Source organism: Mesoplodon densirostris, chromosome 1, assembly GCF_025265405.1.
Source record: "Mesoplodon densirostris isolate mMesDen1 chromosome 1, mMesDen1 primary haplotype, whole genome shotgun sequence".
Classification (NCBI taxonomy): domain Eukaryota; kingdom Metazoa; phylum Chordata; class Mammalia; order Artiodactyla; family Ziphiidae; genus Mesoplodon; species Mesoplodon densirostris.
In genome coordinates this window covers 21007900-21023760 of record NC_082661.1, presented here as the reverse complement: position 1 = coordinate 21023760, position 15861 = coordinate 21007900, and the positions used below count along the sequence as shown (strand labels likewise).

Here is a 15861-nt window from a genome sequence, read left to right as displayed (position 1 = left end):
TGAGAAACTATTCTAGATGATGACTGCAAAAGCAGCAAGGCGTGAAGAAGGAAATTCAGGGACAACCCTCGTTTCTCGTTCATTCATTCAAAATTAAACCCTCACTTCACAAGGCCCTGGGGAGCTGCCAGGTGGTTGTATGGGCTGGAGCAGAAGACTTCCCAATGGTGCTGAAAGCTGACTTTCAGTTATTTATTTAGTGTTTAACAGCTTCCAGCCAAGGACTAAACATTTCTATCAAACAGTCTTTTGTGGGAACAGGATCACAACTGGGCTATTTCAACAAGGGGTGAAAAAAAGGACAAGACATGGAAACAATTCCATCAGTGGCTGGCGCAGAATGAGATGACCAGCTGAGCAATCTCGGCTGGAGCCTGGCTTGTCCACCTACTCAACTGCCTTGATTCAGTGGAGTCAGGCTCTACACAGCCCCGATTCACTTACTTGTATTGAGCGCCCGAGTCAATGAGGTACACCTCATCCAGAGACAAGGTCCTATTCGTCTCGGGGACGGGCCTAAGAAAGTTAATTAAAAATTAATTATTCCACAAATGTAAATGCCTCCTGAATCTAGGAGGAAGGAATACAAGAGTTCTTTGTACTGTGCGAACAATTTATGTAAGCCTTAAATTATATCACACTAAAGTTACCCAATAGGTTAATTATTTCAACTAATATTAACCTTCTACTATTCAGACCCAGTCAACCTATCTCCCCAACATATAAAGAGCTCAGGAGAAGGAAATAACATATTTCTTTGTATCTTCCTCCATTTGTGACTGGAAGAAAACAAGTGTTCATCAGATAATTGTAAAAGCTACAAAAATAATAATCAATAGAAGCAATAGGACCAAGCTGGGAAGTGGGAAGAGAGCAGCTGCAATCATTTGTCTTTTTTTTGGGGGGGGGCGGGGGGAGGCAGTCCAGGCCCCTGCCTCAGCCTCCACTTCCCTCCCTCAGTCCTAATCCCATCAGGTGCCTCCCCACTTGCTTCCTAGACCACCAGACAGGCAGAAGGTCAGTGTCTCAGTCTGTGAGAAAACCTAACGGGATTTTTGCTGGGGAAAGGAACGGACCATGATGCTCTTATGCTAGAGCTTTTTTCAAATGAACATCAGGTATTTTTTAAAGTGATCTGATTTCTCCATGCCTTTTTCCAGACAATATGCTGCACTGGGAAAAGCTAAAAGGGACATGAGCATTCCAAGTCTCCGTCCTGCAGCCGAGAGAGGTTCTCAGAGAGGTTCTCCTTCACTTCCAGGCAATGAGGGTGAAAGTGGGCACTCGAGCCCAACTGGCAGAAAAGACAACCAGACATGGGCCCAGTTTCAGCACCCTCCTGTCAACAGGCTTCCAACAGCCACAACGAAGAGACACCAAAGGAGAAGCAAAATTCTCCCCCCTTGGTCTGAAATTATTTATTGTGTTAATTATATGCAAAATTCTAGAGTAGTATCCAGCCAGGAAATTCATCACCTGCATTAAATATAAGACAAAACTGAAGTCCTTTTGCTATTTTAATGTTGGAACAGAGGCATTAATGTGAGAGAACTGTACAGTCACGTATCTGTGACTGTCTCCCACACAACAGCTTCAAAATTTGTCCCAAGACTAAAAACTCTAGAAGTGATTAAAAAGGCGGGGGGTAGGAATTTGTGCCCACGTACAGCACTGCAGCACAGTGAGACAGCCAAGTGTTCCTTCACTATGCACATCACAGGTGGAGAGTAAAGGACTCAAGATGCCCACACGAGGCAGAACCGTGTAAGCCAGGCGAAGCTGAAGCTGGAGCCCCACTTCCCACCATCTCTACAGTCAGGTCTAGCAGTCCTAAATTCATCAGCGCCCCTTTGTCTCACAGTGCAGGGATGCGCGGCTCTGTGGGTCCATGGGCTCTTGTAGGTCATGTGGTACAAATCCCCATAGGCTGGGGAGGAAAGAGAGGTTACAGATTATCTCTTCAACGGTAGCAGGGTGCTCCACAACCTAGTGATAAGCTTTTTTGGTATGGAGGTGATGGAGCTCACAGGACGTTTGGAATAGTGCATCAAGAAGGCTGCCACTGTCAGAAAAGAAAAACACTAAAAATTCTAACTACTAAGATTCAGGGATTATGAATACAGATACTGCAGCCTCAAAGGAAAGAGGGACAACCCGTCTGACATCGCGAGAATGTCAATGCGAAACCTCTGTGCCTAAGAGTTGGCTCCCAACAGGCAGAGGCTTGGGGATTTAGAGCAAAGAAGAGAAAATAAGACCTCCAAGGTCCTATTTCCCATATAAGAACAATCTCAACAGACACACGGAGGTGGGCGCCAGGGCCTCTGGTAGAATAATGTCTCTCCCCTGCTCAGGCTCCTGTGCAGAAGCAGCAGCAAAGCCGGGCAGCGTGCTCCTCCGCATGCCTTACGCGTAGTGAATGATGGCGCCGTTGGGTCCCGTACTGGAAATTGTTGGGAAGCTCAGGTCCACAAAGTCAGCCTGCTGCCTGGAACAGAAAGACACACAAGAGCAGAGTGGCTTAAAGGTTTTTACTGTGCCAAGAATCAGGGCCCTCCCGGCTTCATTTAACTTGCCAAGGAAATGAGCACAAGGTTCGTGGGCCCCCAAAGTGATCCTTACCTGCGGAATTCCTCAGCTTTGTCAGCAGCTGAGATCTCCGTCACGCCACCTTTGGGCACCTATAAGGAAGTTGCTTATAAACCACTGGGGTGTGATAAATTCATCCGTCTCCTACATATTATAGGAGGTGCATTAAAAGCTTACTTTTTCCTCAATCCCCATGTCCCAACTGTCCAATCTATAGGACACAGCATATGTCTCATCTTTACAAGGAGGGAATTTCCAAAGGCTCTTACCAAAGCCATCTAAAAGTAGAAGCGTTTCTATACATTTAATTTTTCACTCAACTATTTCCCTCAGTGTTATATCCTGAAAACTCCCAAAACTTAATATGCCTAAATTTAAAAATTAAAAAGCATCCCCACCTAGGATATCATCCTAAGAAAGTGATCTTAAATAAATAAAAAAGATAAATGCAAAGATATTATTACAAGGTGTCTGGTAAGTGCAAAAAAAATTTAAAACAATCTAAGACATTTGAAAATAGAAGGAATGGGTAAATAAACCAGTCTAGCTATTAAACAGTCTCTATTTGAATCATTTTTTTAAAGACCTCAAAGCACATGGAAAATGCTCACACTATGATAAGTAAATACAATAAACAAAATACAAAATCGTAGCTGTACAGTGAGAGACATGTAAAAATGATTTATGTTGAAAAAACAATGTACACAGATGAACAATTGCCAAAGAGGAAAAAACTGTTACACCAGTGGGAATTAGGGCGCTATTTTCTTCTTCCAATTTAAGTTACTTTAAAAGAGTTGTTTATATAATATTTAAAGGGAATATGATATTGTTTAATAAGAGCACAAAGCAATCACCTTCCTGTCAACTACAAGGAGTGAAAGGGCAAGAAACTAATGCCCAGGAATCAATTTAATATAAAAAGTTTTATGGCTTAAAGTTCAAAACATACACAAAGATCTTTTTTCTCTTAACACAGCCAGCTTGCCTGTAATATCGTAAGAGTCATTTTTTCTTATAATGAAACTCCACTTAGTTATAAGATAATTCCTTAACCAGAAAGGATCCATTCTGTTAAGGAATTTCGTTCTTCATCTTTGTTACTACTGTCTATAATTAAAGAATTTTTAAATACACACACACCAAATTTCCACAAAGAACTATTAAAACAGAGTACTAAAATTAGATCAAGATCTTAGACCTCGTGGTCAACCAGAGCCACAGTTCGAATCACATGTAGATAATTTCTGAATAATCTATATCCATGTGTTAAACAAAGACTAAGAACCAACCTCTTTCTCCAGCCAGTTAAAGAGTTCACAGAGGGCAACAGCATCTTTAATCTGTGCAAATAACAGAGACATTTTTTAAAGTTATTACTGAAAATCAGATGGGCAGATTCAAAGCCCAGCCCTAATGTGATACTGAGAGGGCTGCACTTATAGGGCTACAAACCATCAGCAATCAGGGCTTTACATGCAGGCATTTCCTGTGAACAAGTGTGCAGCAATTTCCACTATGGGGGAAAGGGCTCCCTTGCTGTTGCTTAGTTCCGGCACAATCAGGAAGGGGCCCACCTCAGAGCACACAGGAGCACCCTCAGAGGGGTCATTCCTGTACTACTGGAGCAGGAAAGACAGGCCACTGTCAAAAGCCGTCTCTGGGCCCCAAATCTTTCTAGATCCACTGCCGGCCTTGAAACACAAACCTAGGCCTCTTCAGAGGCTTCACCTTCATCATCACCATCACCTACACTATCATCATCAATCTCCTTTTGTGTTTTATGTTATATTATGTAAAGATCTAGCCCATCCAGTATTGTATTTCATTCTCTCATTAACTCTAGAAAGCTCAGAGAAGTTCCCACCTTGTGCCAGGCTCAAGGCCACACAGCAGGTGAGGGAGCTAGGCCTTCTGACCACCATGCATCCTCTCTTCTGCACAGGCTGCTTTACTCACGTGAGCTCTCCTCATGCCTTCTGATTCAGCAGAATTCTTCACAGCTTTGGCAATGCAGATGGGGGTGTAAGGCATACAGCAGCGATGATCCTGGGGCGAAAGGCAGTCATATGGGAAATCGAGTCTGGCTCCACTCACCCAAGACCAAGGCTATCGCCTCTCCACCCAGCACAGCACACTTAAGACAAATCATTGGAAGAGCTCCCACTCAGGACCCACCCAGCTGTTCCCTGGGGCCCGAAGACCTGCCCTTTTTGGTTGGTGACTCTGAACATGGCAAAAGGTGCTTGAGCTCATCCAAAAACATAAAGTAAAAACATAAAACAAGTTATTTCTCGTCTATCCCCCACCCCGTAGCTTTTTGAGACTGCTGGCTGCCAGCCATCAGAGAGATACGGCTTTTCAAGCCTCCAAGGTCATGGTCAGAGTTCACTAACAGATCAAAGCTTGACCGAAACAACCCCTTGCTGGCTGCACAAAGGAGGCTTTTTCCCACTGTCTAGGGACTCACATGACAGATGAGGGGGGAGGGGAGGCTCCTGCTCCTTCCCGCCTCCTGGCTCAGGGATCAGCTACTGTTAAAGGTCTGATCTTAAAGGGCCGGGGAAGAGCCTTCCCAATTTGAAAACAAGTTAGAATCCAGCCCTGTGTTACAGGGAAGGGGGGAGGGATTTTGCACCACCTTGCACTTGCACTAGCACAGAGCTTCTCAAAGGGCTTTCTCTCTCTCCACTCTCCTTGCTCCCTCTCTCTGAGATACCTACCCATCATGAGACAAAGGCAGGCATGACCCCCCCAAGGAGGTAAAGCTCTGAGCAACTATGTCATGCAGTGTGACAGTGATGGGTGCAATGGCAGGCCAGGCCTGGGTTCCTCCCAGGATGGCCCACTGCTTAGTGGAGGAGAGAGGCCCGGGGTAGGACAGTCAAAAAAGCTACAACTCCTTAGGTAGGTTTATTCCTAGATATTTTATTCTTTTTGTTGCAATGGTAAATGGGAGTGTTTTCTTAATTTCACTTTCAGATTTTTCATCATTAGTGTATAAGAATGCCAGAGATTTCTGTGCATTAATTTTGTGTCCTGCTACTTTACCAAATTCATTGATTAGCTCTAGTAGTTTTCTGGTAGCATCTTTAGGATTCTCTATGTATATTATCATGTCATCGACCTGTATGCAGAAAATTATAAGACACTGATGAAAGAAATTAAAGATGACACAAACAGATGGAGAGATATACCATGTTCTTGGATTGCAAGAATCAACATTGTGAAAATGACTCTACTACCCAAAGCAATCTACAGATTCAATGCAATCCCTATGAAACTACCACTGGCATTTTTCACAGAACTAGAACAAAAAATTTCACAATTTGTATGGAAACACAAGAGAACCCAAATAGCCAAAGCAATCTTGAGAACGAAAAATGGAGCTGGAGGAATCAGGCTCCCTGACTTCAGACTATATTACAAAGCTACAGTAATCAAGACAGTATGGGGCCTCCCTGGTGGCGCAGTGGTTGAGAGTCCGCCTGCCGATGCAGGGGACACGGGTTCGTGCCCCGATCCCGGAGGATCCCACATGCCGCGGAGCGGCTGGGCCCGCGAGCCATGGCCGCGGGGCCTGTGTGTCCGGAGCCTGTGCTCCGCAACGGGAGAGGCCACAGCAGTGAGAGGCCCGCGTACAGCAAAAAAAAAAAAAAAAAAAAGACAGTATGGTACTGGCACAAAAACAGAAATATAGATAAATGGAACAGGATAGAAAGCCCAGAGATAAACCCACGGACATATGGTCACCTTATCTTTGATAAAGGAGGCAAGAATATACAGTGGAGAAAAGACAGCCTCTTCAATAAGTGGTGCTGGGAAAACTGGACAGGTACATGTAAAAGTATGAAATTAGAACACTCCCTAACACCATGCACAAAAATAAACTCAAAATGGATTAAAGACCTAAATGTAAGGCCAGACACTATCAAACTCTTAGAGGAAAACATAGGCAGAACGCTCTATGACATAAATCACAGCAAGATCCTTTTGGACCCACCTCCTAGAGAAATGGAAGTAAAAACAAAAATAAACAAATGGGACCTAATGAAACTTAAAAGCTTTTGCACAGCAAAGGAAACCATAAACAAAACCGAAAGACAACCCTCAGAATGGGAGAAAATATTTGCAAATGAAGCAACTGACAAAGGATTAATCTCCAAAATTTATAAGCAGCTCATGCAGCTCAATAACAAAAAAACAAACAACCCAATCCAAAAATGGGCAGAAGACCTAAATAGACATTTCTCCAAAGAAGATATACAGATTGCCAACAAACACATGAAAGAATGCTCAACATCATTAAGCATTAGAGAAATGCAAATCAAAACTACAGTGAGATATCATCTCACACCGGTCAGAATGGCCATCATCAAAAAATCTAGAAACAATAAATGCTGGAGAGGGTGTGGAGAAAAGGGAACACTCTTGCACTGTTGTTAAGAATGTAAATTGATACAGCCACTATGGAGAACAGTATGGAGGTTCCTTAAAAATCTACAAATAGAACTACCATATGACCCAGCAATCCCACTACTGGTCATATACCCTGAGAAACCTTAATTCAAAAAGTCATCAGAGACGGGCGTGGGACGCTGGGGCTGCTGCTGCCGCTGCCAAGAAGCCTGTGTGCGAGCGCAGGTCACTGTCCACACCGCCCTTCCGGGAGCCTGTGCAGCCCGCCACTGCCGGGGTCCCAGGATCCAGGGGCGGCTTCCCTGGTAGAACACACGGTGCGCCTCGGGCTGGTGCAACGTCACGCCAGCCTCTGCCGCTGCAGGCTCGCCCCACACTCCGTGCCCCTCCCTCCCGCCCGGCCTGAGTGAGCCAGAGTCCCCGAAGAGGCTGCTCCTTTAAGCCCATCCTGTCTGAGCGAAGAAGAGACGCCCTCCGGCGACCTACACACAGAGGCGGGGCCAAATCCAAAGCTGAGACCCAGGAGCTGTGAGAACAAAGAAGAGAAAGGGAAACCTCTCCCAGCAGCCTCAGAAGCAGCGGATTAAAGCTCCACAGTCAACTTGATGTACCCTGCATCTGTGGAATACATGAATAGACAACACATCATCCCAAATTGAGGAGCCAGGAGTCAGTGCTGTGCCTCTGAGGTGGGAGAGCCAACTTCAGGACACTGGTCCACAAGAGACCTCCCAGCTCCACATAATATCAAACGGCGAAAATCTTCCAGAGATCTCCATCTCAACAGCAGCACCCAGCTTCACTCAACGACCAGCAAGCTACAGTGCTGGACACCCTATGCCAAACAACTAGCAAGACAGGAACACAATGCCACGCATTAGCAGAGAGGCTGCCTAAAATCATAAAAAGTCTGCAGACACCCCAAAACACACCACCAGACGTGGACCTGCCCACCAGAAAGACAAGATCCAGCCTCATCCACCAGAACACAGGCACTAGTCCCCTCCACCAGGAAGCCTACACAACCCACTAAACCAACCTTAGCCACTGGGGACAGACACCAAAAACAACGGGAACTACGAACCTGCAGCCTGCAAAAAGGAGACCCCAAACACAGTAACATAAGCAAAATGAGAAGACAGAAAAACACACAGCAGGAGAAGGAGCAAGATAAAAACCCACCAGACCTAACAAATGAAGAGGTAATAGGCAGTCTACCTGAAAAAGAATTCAGAATAATGATAGTAAAGATGATCCAAGATTCTATTTCCAAGATCCAAAATCTTGGAAATAGAATAGACAAAATGCAAGAAACAGTTAACAAGGACCTAGAAGAACTAAAGATGAACCAAGCATTGATTAAAAACACAATAAATGAAATAAAAAATACTCTAGATGGGATCAATAGCAGAATAACTGAGGCAGAAGAACGGATAAGTGAGGTGGAAGATAAAATAGTGGAAATAACTGCTGCAGAGCAAAATAAAGAAAAAAGAATGAAAAGAACAGAGGACAGTCTCAGAGACCTCTGGGACAACATTAAATGCACCAACATTCGAATTATAGGGGTTCCAGAAGAAGAAGACAAAAAGAAAGGGACTGAGAAAATATTTGAAGAGATTATAGTTGAAAACTTCCCTAATATGGGAAAGGAAATAGTTAATCAAGTCCAGGAGGCACAGAGAGTCCCATACAGAATAAATCCAAGGAGAAATACGCCAAGACACATATTAATCAAACTGTCAAAAATTAAACACAAAGAAATCATATTAAAAGCAGCAAGGCAAAAACAACAAATAACACACAAGGGAATCCCCATCAGGTTAACAGCTGATCTCTCAGCACAAACTCTACAAGCCAGAAGGGAGTGGCAGGACATAATTAAAGTGATGAAGGAGAGAAACCTGCAACCAAGATTACTCTACCCAGCAAGGATCTCATTCAGATTTGATGGAGAAATTAAAATGTTTACAGACAAGCAAAAGCTGAGAGAGTTCAGCACCACCAAACCAGCTTTACAACAAATGCTAAAGGAACTTCTCTAGGCAAGAAACACAACAGAAGGAAAAGACCTACAATAACGAACCCAAAACAATTAAGAAAATGGGAATAGGAACATACATATCGATAATTACCTTAAATGTAAATGGACTAAATGCCCCCACCAAAAGACACAGATTGGCTGAATGGATACAAAAACAAGACCCATATATATGCTGTCTACAAGAGACCCACTTCAGACCTAGAGACACATACAGACTGAAAGTAAGGGGATGGAAAAAGATATTCCATGCAAATGGAAACCAAAAGAAAGCTGGAGTAGCAATTCTCATATCAGACAAAATAGACTTTAAAATAAAGACTACTAGAAGAGACAAAGAAGGACACTACATAATGATCAAGGGATCGATCCAAGAAGAAGATATAACAATTGTAAATATTTATGCACCAAACATAGGAGCACCTCAATACATAAGGCAAATACTAACAGCCATAAAAGGAGAAATCGACAGTAACACAATCCTAGTACGGAACTTTAATACCCCACTTTCACCAATGGACAGATCATCCAAAATGAAAATAAATAAGGAAACACAAGCTTTAAATGATACATTAAACAAGATGGACTTAATTGATATCTATAGGACATTCCATCCAAAAACAACAGAATACACATTTTTCTCAAGTGCTCATGGAACATTCTCCAGGATAGATCATATCTTGGGTCACAAATCAAGCCTTGGTAAATTTAAGAAAATTGAAATTGTATCAAGTATCTTTTCCGACCACAATGCTATGAGACTAGACATGAATTACAGGAAAAGATCTGTAAAAAATACAAACACATGGAGGCTAAACAATACACTACTCAATAACGAAGTGATCACTGAAGAAATCAAAGAGGAAATTAAAAAATACCTAGAGACAAATGACAACGGAGACACGATGACCCAAAACCTATGGGATGCAGCAAAAGCAGTTCTAAGAGGGAAGTTGATAGCAATACAATCCCACCTTAAGAAACAGGAAACATCTCGAATAAACAACCTAACCTTGCACCTAAAGCAATTAGAGAAAGAACAACAAAAACATCCCAAAGTTAGCAGAAGGAAAGAAATCATAAAAATCAGATCGGAAAGAAATCATAAAAATCAGGTCAGAAATAAATGAAAAAGAAATGAAGGAAATGATAGCAAAGATCAATAAAACTAAAAGCTGGTTCTTTGAGAAGATAAACAAAATTGATAAACCATTAGCCAGACTCATCAAGAAAAAAAGGGAGAAGACTCAATAGAATTAGAAATGAAAAAGGAGAAGTAACAACTGACACTGCAGAAATACAAAAGATCATGAGAGATTACTACAAGCAACTCTATGCCAATAAAATGGACAACCTGGAAGAAATGGACAAATTCTTAGAAATGCACAACCTGCCAAGATTGAATCAGGAAGAAATAGAAAATATGAACAGACCAATCACAAGCACTGAAATTGAAACTGTGATAAAAAATCTTCCAACAAACAAAAGCCCAGGACCAGATGGCTTCACAGGCGAATTCTATCAAGCATTTAGAGAAGAGCTAACACCTATCCTTCTCAAACTCTTCCAAAATATAGCAGAGGGAGGAACACTCCCAAACTCATTCTACGAGGCCACCATCACCTTGATACCAAAACCAGACAAGGATGTCACAAAGAAAGAAAACTACAGGCCAATATCACTGATGAACATAGATGCAAAAATCCTCAACAAAATACTAGCAAACAGAATCCAACAGCACATTCAAAGGATCATACACCATGATCAAGTGGGGTTTATTCCAGGAATGCAAGGATTCTTCAATATATGCAAATCAATCAACGTGATACACCATATTAACAAATTGAAGGAGAAAAACCATATGATCATCTCAATAGATGCAGAGAAAGCTTTCGACAAAATTCAACACCCATTTATGATAAAAACCCTGCAGAAAGTAGGCATAGAGGGAACTTTCCTCAACATAATAAAGGCCATATATGACAAACCCACAGCCAGCATCGTCCTCAATGGTGAAAAACTGAAACCATTTCCACTAAGATCAGGAACAAGACAAGGTTGCCCACTCTCACCACTCTTATTCAACATAGTTTTGGAAGTTTTAGCCACAGCAATCAGAGAAGAAAAGGAAATAAAAGGAATCCAAATGGGAAAAGAAGAAGTAAAGCTGTCACTGTTTGCAGATGACATGATACTATACATAGAGAATCCTAAAGATGCTACCCGAAAACTACTAGAGCTAATCAATGAATTTGGTAAAGTTGCAGGATACAAAATTAATGCACAGAAATCTCTGGCATTCCTATATACTAATGATGAAAAATCTGAAAGTGAAATCAAGAAAACACTCCCATTTACCACTGCAACAAAAAGAATAAAATATCTAGGAATAAACCTACCTAAGGAGACAAAAGACCTGTATGCAGAAAATTATAAGACACTGATGAAAGAAATTAAAGATGATACAAATAGATGGAGAGATGTACCATGTTCTTGGATTGGAAGAATCAACATTGTGAAAATGACTCTACTACCCAAAGCAATCTACAGATTCAATGCAATCCCTATCAAACTACCACTGGCATTTTTCACAGAACTAGAACAAAAAATTTCACAATTTGTATGGAAACACAAAAGATCCCGAATAGCCAAAGCAATCTTGAGAACGAAAAATGGAGCTGGAGGAATCAGGCTCCCTGACTTCAGACTATACTACAAAGCTACAGTAATCAAGACAGTATGGTACTGGCACAAAAACAGAAAGATAGATCAATGGAACAGGATAGAAAGCCCAGAGATAAACCCACGGACATATGGTCACCTTATCTTTGATAAAGGAGGCAGGAATGTACAGTGGAGAAAGGACAGTCTCTTCAATAAGTGGTGCTGGGAAAACTGGACAGGGACATGTAAAAGTATGAGATTAGATCACTCCCTAACACCATACACAAAAATAAGCTCAAAATGGATTAATGACCTAAATGTAAGGCCAGACACTATCAAACTCTTAGAGGAAAACATAGGCAGAACACTCTATGACATAAATCACAGCAAGATCCTTTTTGACCCACCTCCTAGAGAAATGGAAATAAAGACAAAAATAAACACATGGGACCTAATGAAACTTAAAAGCTTTTGCACAGCAAAGGAAACCATAAACAAGACCGAAAGACAACCCTCAGAATGGGAGAAAATATTTGCAAATGAAGCAACTGACAAAGGATTAATCTCCAAAATTTATAAACAGCTCATGCAGCTCAATAACAAAAAAACAAACAATCCAATCCAAAAATGGGCAGAAGACCTAAATAGACATTTCTCCACAGAAGATATACAGACTGCCAACAAACACATGAAAGGATGCTCAACATCTTTACTCATTAGAGAAATGCAAATCAAAACTACAATGAGATATCATCTCACACCAGTCAGAATGGCCATCATCAAAAAATCTAGAAACAATAAATGCTGGAGAGGGTGTGGAAAAAAGGGAACACTCTTGCACTGCTGGTGGGAATGTGAATTGGTACAGCCGCTATGGAGAACGGTATGGAGGTTCCTTAAAAAACTACAAATAGAACTACCATATGACCCAGCAATCCCACTACTGGGCATATACCCTGAGAAAACCATAATTCAAAAAGAGACATGTACCAAAATGTTCATAGCAGCCCTATTTACAATAGCCCGGAGGTGGAAACAACCTAAGTGTCCATCATCGGATGAATGGGTAAAGAAGATGTGGCACATATATACAATGGAATATTACTCAGCCATAAAAAGAAACGAAATTGAGCTATTTGTAATGAGGTGGATGGACCTAGAGTCTGTCATACAGAGTGAAGTAAGTCAGAAAGAGAAAGACAAATACTGTATGCTGACACATATATATGGAATTTAAGAAAAAAAAATGTCATGAAGAACATAGGGGTAAGACAGGAATAAAGACACAGACCTACTAAAGAATGGACTTGAGGATATGGGGAGGGGGAAGGGTAAAAAAAAAAAAAAAAAAAAAGTCATGTACCAAAATGTTCATTGCAGCTCTATTTACAATAGCCAGGACATGGAAGCAACCTAAGTGTCCATCAACAGATGAATGGATAAAGAAGATGTGGCACATATATACAATGGAATATTACTCAGCCATAAAAAGAAATGAAATTGAGTTATTTGTAGTGAGGTGGATGGACCTAGAGTCTGTCATACAGAGTGAAGTAAGTCAGAAAGAGAAAATCAAATACCATATGCTAACACATATATATGGAATCTAAGGGAAAAAAAAAAGGTCATGAAGTACCTAGGGGTAAGACGGGAATAAAGACACAGACCTACTAGAACATGGAGGGGCAAGGGTAAGCTGTGACAAAGTGAGAGAGTGGCATGGACATATATACACTACCAAACGTAAAATAGATAGCTAGTGGGAAGCAGCCGCATAGCACAGGGAGATCAGCTAGGTGCTTTGTGACCACCTAGAGGGGTGGGATAGGGAGGGTGGGAGGGAGGGAGACGCAAGAGGGAAGAGATGTGGTAACATATGTATATGTATAACTGATTCACTTTGTTATAAAGCAGAAACTAACACACCACTGTAAAGAAATTATACTCCAATAAAGATGTTAAAAAAAAAAAAAAAAAGGCTACAACTAAGGTGCCTTGAACTCCTGTGCCAGGCCTCAGTTAAAATGAGTGGGAAGGTGTCAGCTGCTTAGCACCGCCCAGCAGGGGCTCAGTCAAGGCAGGGCTATCGGTATCATTTGATCTTTGACAAATCCCCAACTCCCAAAGCCCCCCTGGGCCTCAGGTCTCCTTAACTATGAAATGTGGTGGGAGAGGTGGGTGTAGAGTAGTGTCTCCCAAACTTCAGATACTCTCATACCACCTGCACAGGTCTTACCCTAGCTGCTACCCCCTGGACCCTTATTTACTAAGACTTTTCTTTAGACTATCTTTGAATCAACATAGGTTACTGAACTCAACTCTCTCTTAAGAAACAATTTTTATAATATATGGTCTCATATGCTAATCATATTTTTTTCTAGTACACACTAAAACACTTTTTTATAGTTGATCTAGAGTATTATATAAGTGCAAGGTATACAACATAGTGATTCATAATTTTTAAAGGTTAAATTCCATTCAAAGTTATTATAAAATACTGGCTATATTCCCTGCGCTATACAATATATCCTTGTAGCTTATTTACGTTATACATAGTAGTCTGTACCTCTTAATCCCATATCCCTGTCTTGCCCCTACCCTCTTCCCTCTCCCCACTGGTAACCACTAGTTCATTCTCTGTAACTGTTAAAACGCTTTTAAAACAGAGACATTTAAATAAACCTAAGTATGAATGTGGACCACCTAAAATCATCTCTCATGTCACGTTTTGGAAAACACAGAACTCCATGGGCTCTAAAAGCCTCACACTCCAGCCCAAAGGGCTCATCCAGGGAGACGACACCTCTATCCCAACAGCCAGTTCTGGAAATCTGCCTGAACAACCTCTGCTTCAAAGACAAGCCGCACGATGCCAGGACTGGAAAGGGCCTGGCAGCTGGAGCGGCAGGTTTAGGCGGGTCTCTGGGGCTACCGACCTTGGGGATGGCCTCGCTCACGGCATAGCTGGCCTTGTCGCTGACCCACACCTTCTCCCTCGGGGAGAGGCTGGCGCACAGGGTCTTGAGCTCGCTCAGGAGGGACTTGTAGGGAAGCACCTGGATTCTGTACTCAGCTTCCAGGCCCACGTCAAGCAGCAGGTGCTCCTTCACGCTGGGGGCGTCTGTGCGGTCGCCATCAATGAAGAGCCTGCAGAGGGGCCAGAGGTGAGGTGACAGGAAAGGCAGGCACAGGAGTGAGAGGACGAGAACACAGACCCACACACAAGCAACAGGCTCTGCCTCCCGGCATCCAAACCAGGCAGTTTCTCTTTCCTCCATGCCTTTCCCAACTCCTGCTCCCCAAACTGCGTTCCCTGCCCTGTGCATGCTGTCACCTTCCACCCCACCCCCCAAGCCAGGACCTGGGCACTGTCCTCCTTGAGGCTCCTCCTTCCCTCCTACACTGAGATCTTTGAACCTATAGCCTAAACACCCCTCAAACCTCTCCAGCTTTCACTGTAGCCTGGCCCAGTCGCTGCCCAGGTTCAGGTCACTACCGTCTCTCACTTGGATCAGTACCACAGCCTCCTAACTGGCCTCCCTGCCTCCAGTCTTCCCTATCCACCCTATCTTTTGCAGCAATCATAATTCACCCCGTAATTTCACTCCAATCATAACATCCTTTATGAGTTACAAGCCTGACCATGTAGTTCCGTGTGAAAAACTCATTCAATAGCTCCGCAGCATCCTCAGGACAAGAGCCCCAGGCTCCTGAACCTGGCTCACAAGGCCTTCCTTATGGGGGCCCTGCCCACCGGCTGGCTTCCCGCTCCAGGTTCCAACCACACTGGACCACTCTGGGTCCTCCACGCACACTGTGCTCTCTCCTGCCCAGAGCCTCTGAAAATGCTGCTTCCCCTGCTTAGATCACCGTTCCTCTTCCTCCTCGCCCCCCACTCACCTAGCTAACCCACATGCACCCTTAATCTCTGACTCAATATTACTTTCCCCAAAAGCCTCCTCTGACCAGGTCAGACCCCTCCAATAACACCCGTACCCACCCCAATGACAAGTTAGTGCCCATTATGTGCCCAAATGCCCTCAGGAAACCTCTCATCTCTGCAACTCTAACCCAGGACCCTGTCTGTCTCACTCACCCCAACACCTAACAGAGACCCCAGCACATAACAGGCACTCAATAAATATGTT

General features: G+C 42.9%; 1 protein-coding gene across 2 annotated transcripts in view; it reads right to left on the bottom strand.

Moving 5' to 3' along the window:
* The window catches only part of XPNPEP1 (X-prolyl aminopeptidase 1), a 61272-nt gene that overhangs the window by 10167 nt on the left and 35244 nt on the right, over window positions 1-15861 (bottom strand). For both annotated transcript variants that reach the window (XM_060099818.1, XM_060099825.1), the window contains 6 exons: window positions 14650-14860; window positions 4549-4638; window positions 3882-3932; window positions 2623-2681; window positions 2411-2488; window positions 445-516 (listed from right to left, as the gene is read on the bottom strand). In XM_060099818.1, coding sequence (XP_059955801.1) covers window positions 445-516; window positions 2411-2488; window positions 2623-2681; window positions 3882-3932; window positions 4549-4638; window positions 14650-14860 — 561 coding nt within the window. The remainder of the gene's footprint in view (window positions 1-444; window positions 517-2410; window positions 2489-2622; window positions 2682-3881; window positions 3933-4548; window positions 4639-14649; window positions 14861-15861) is intronic.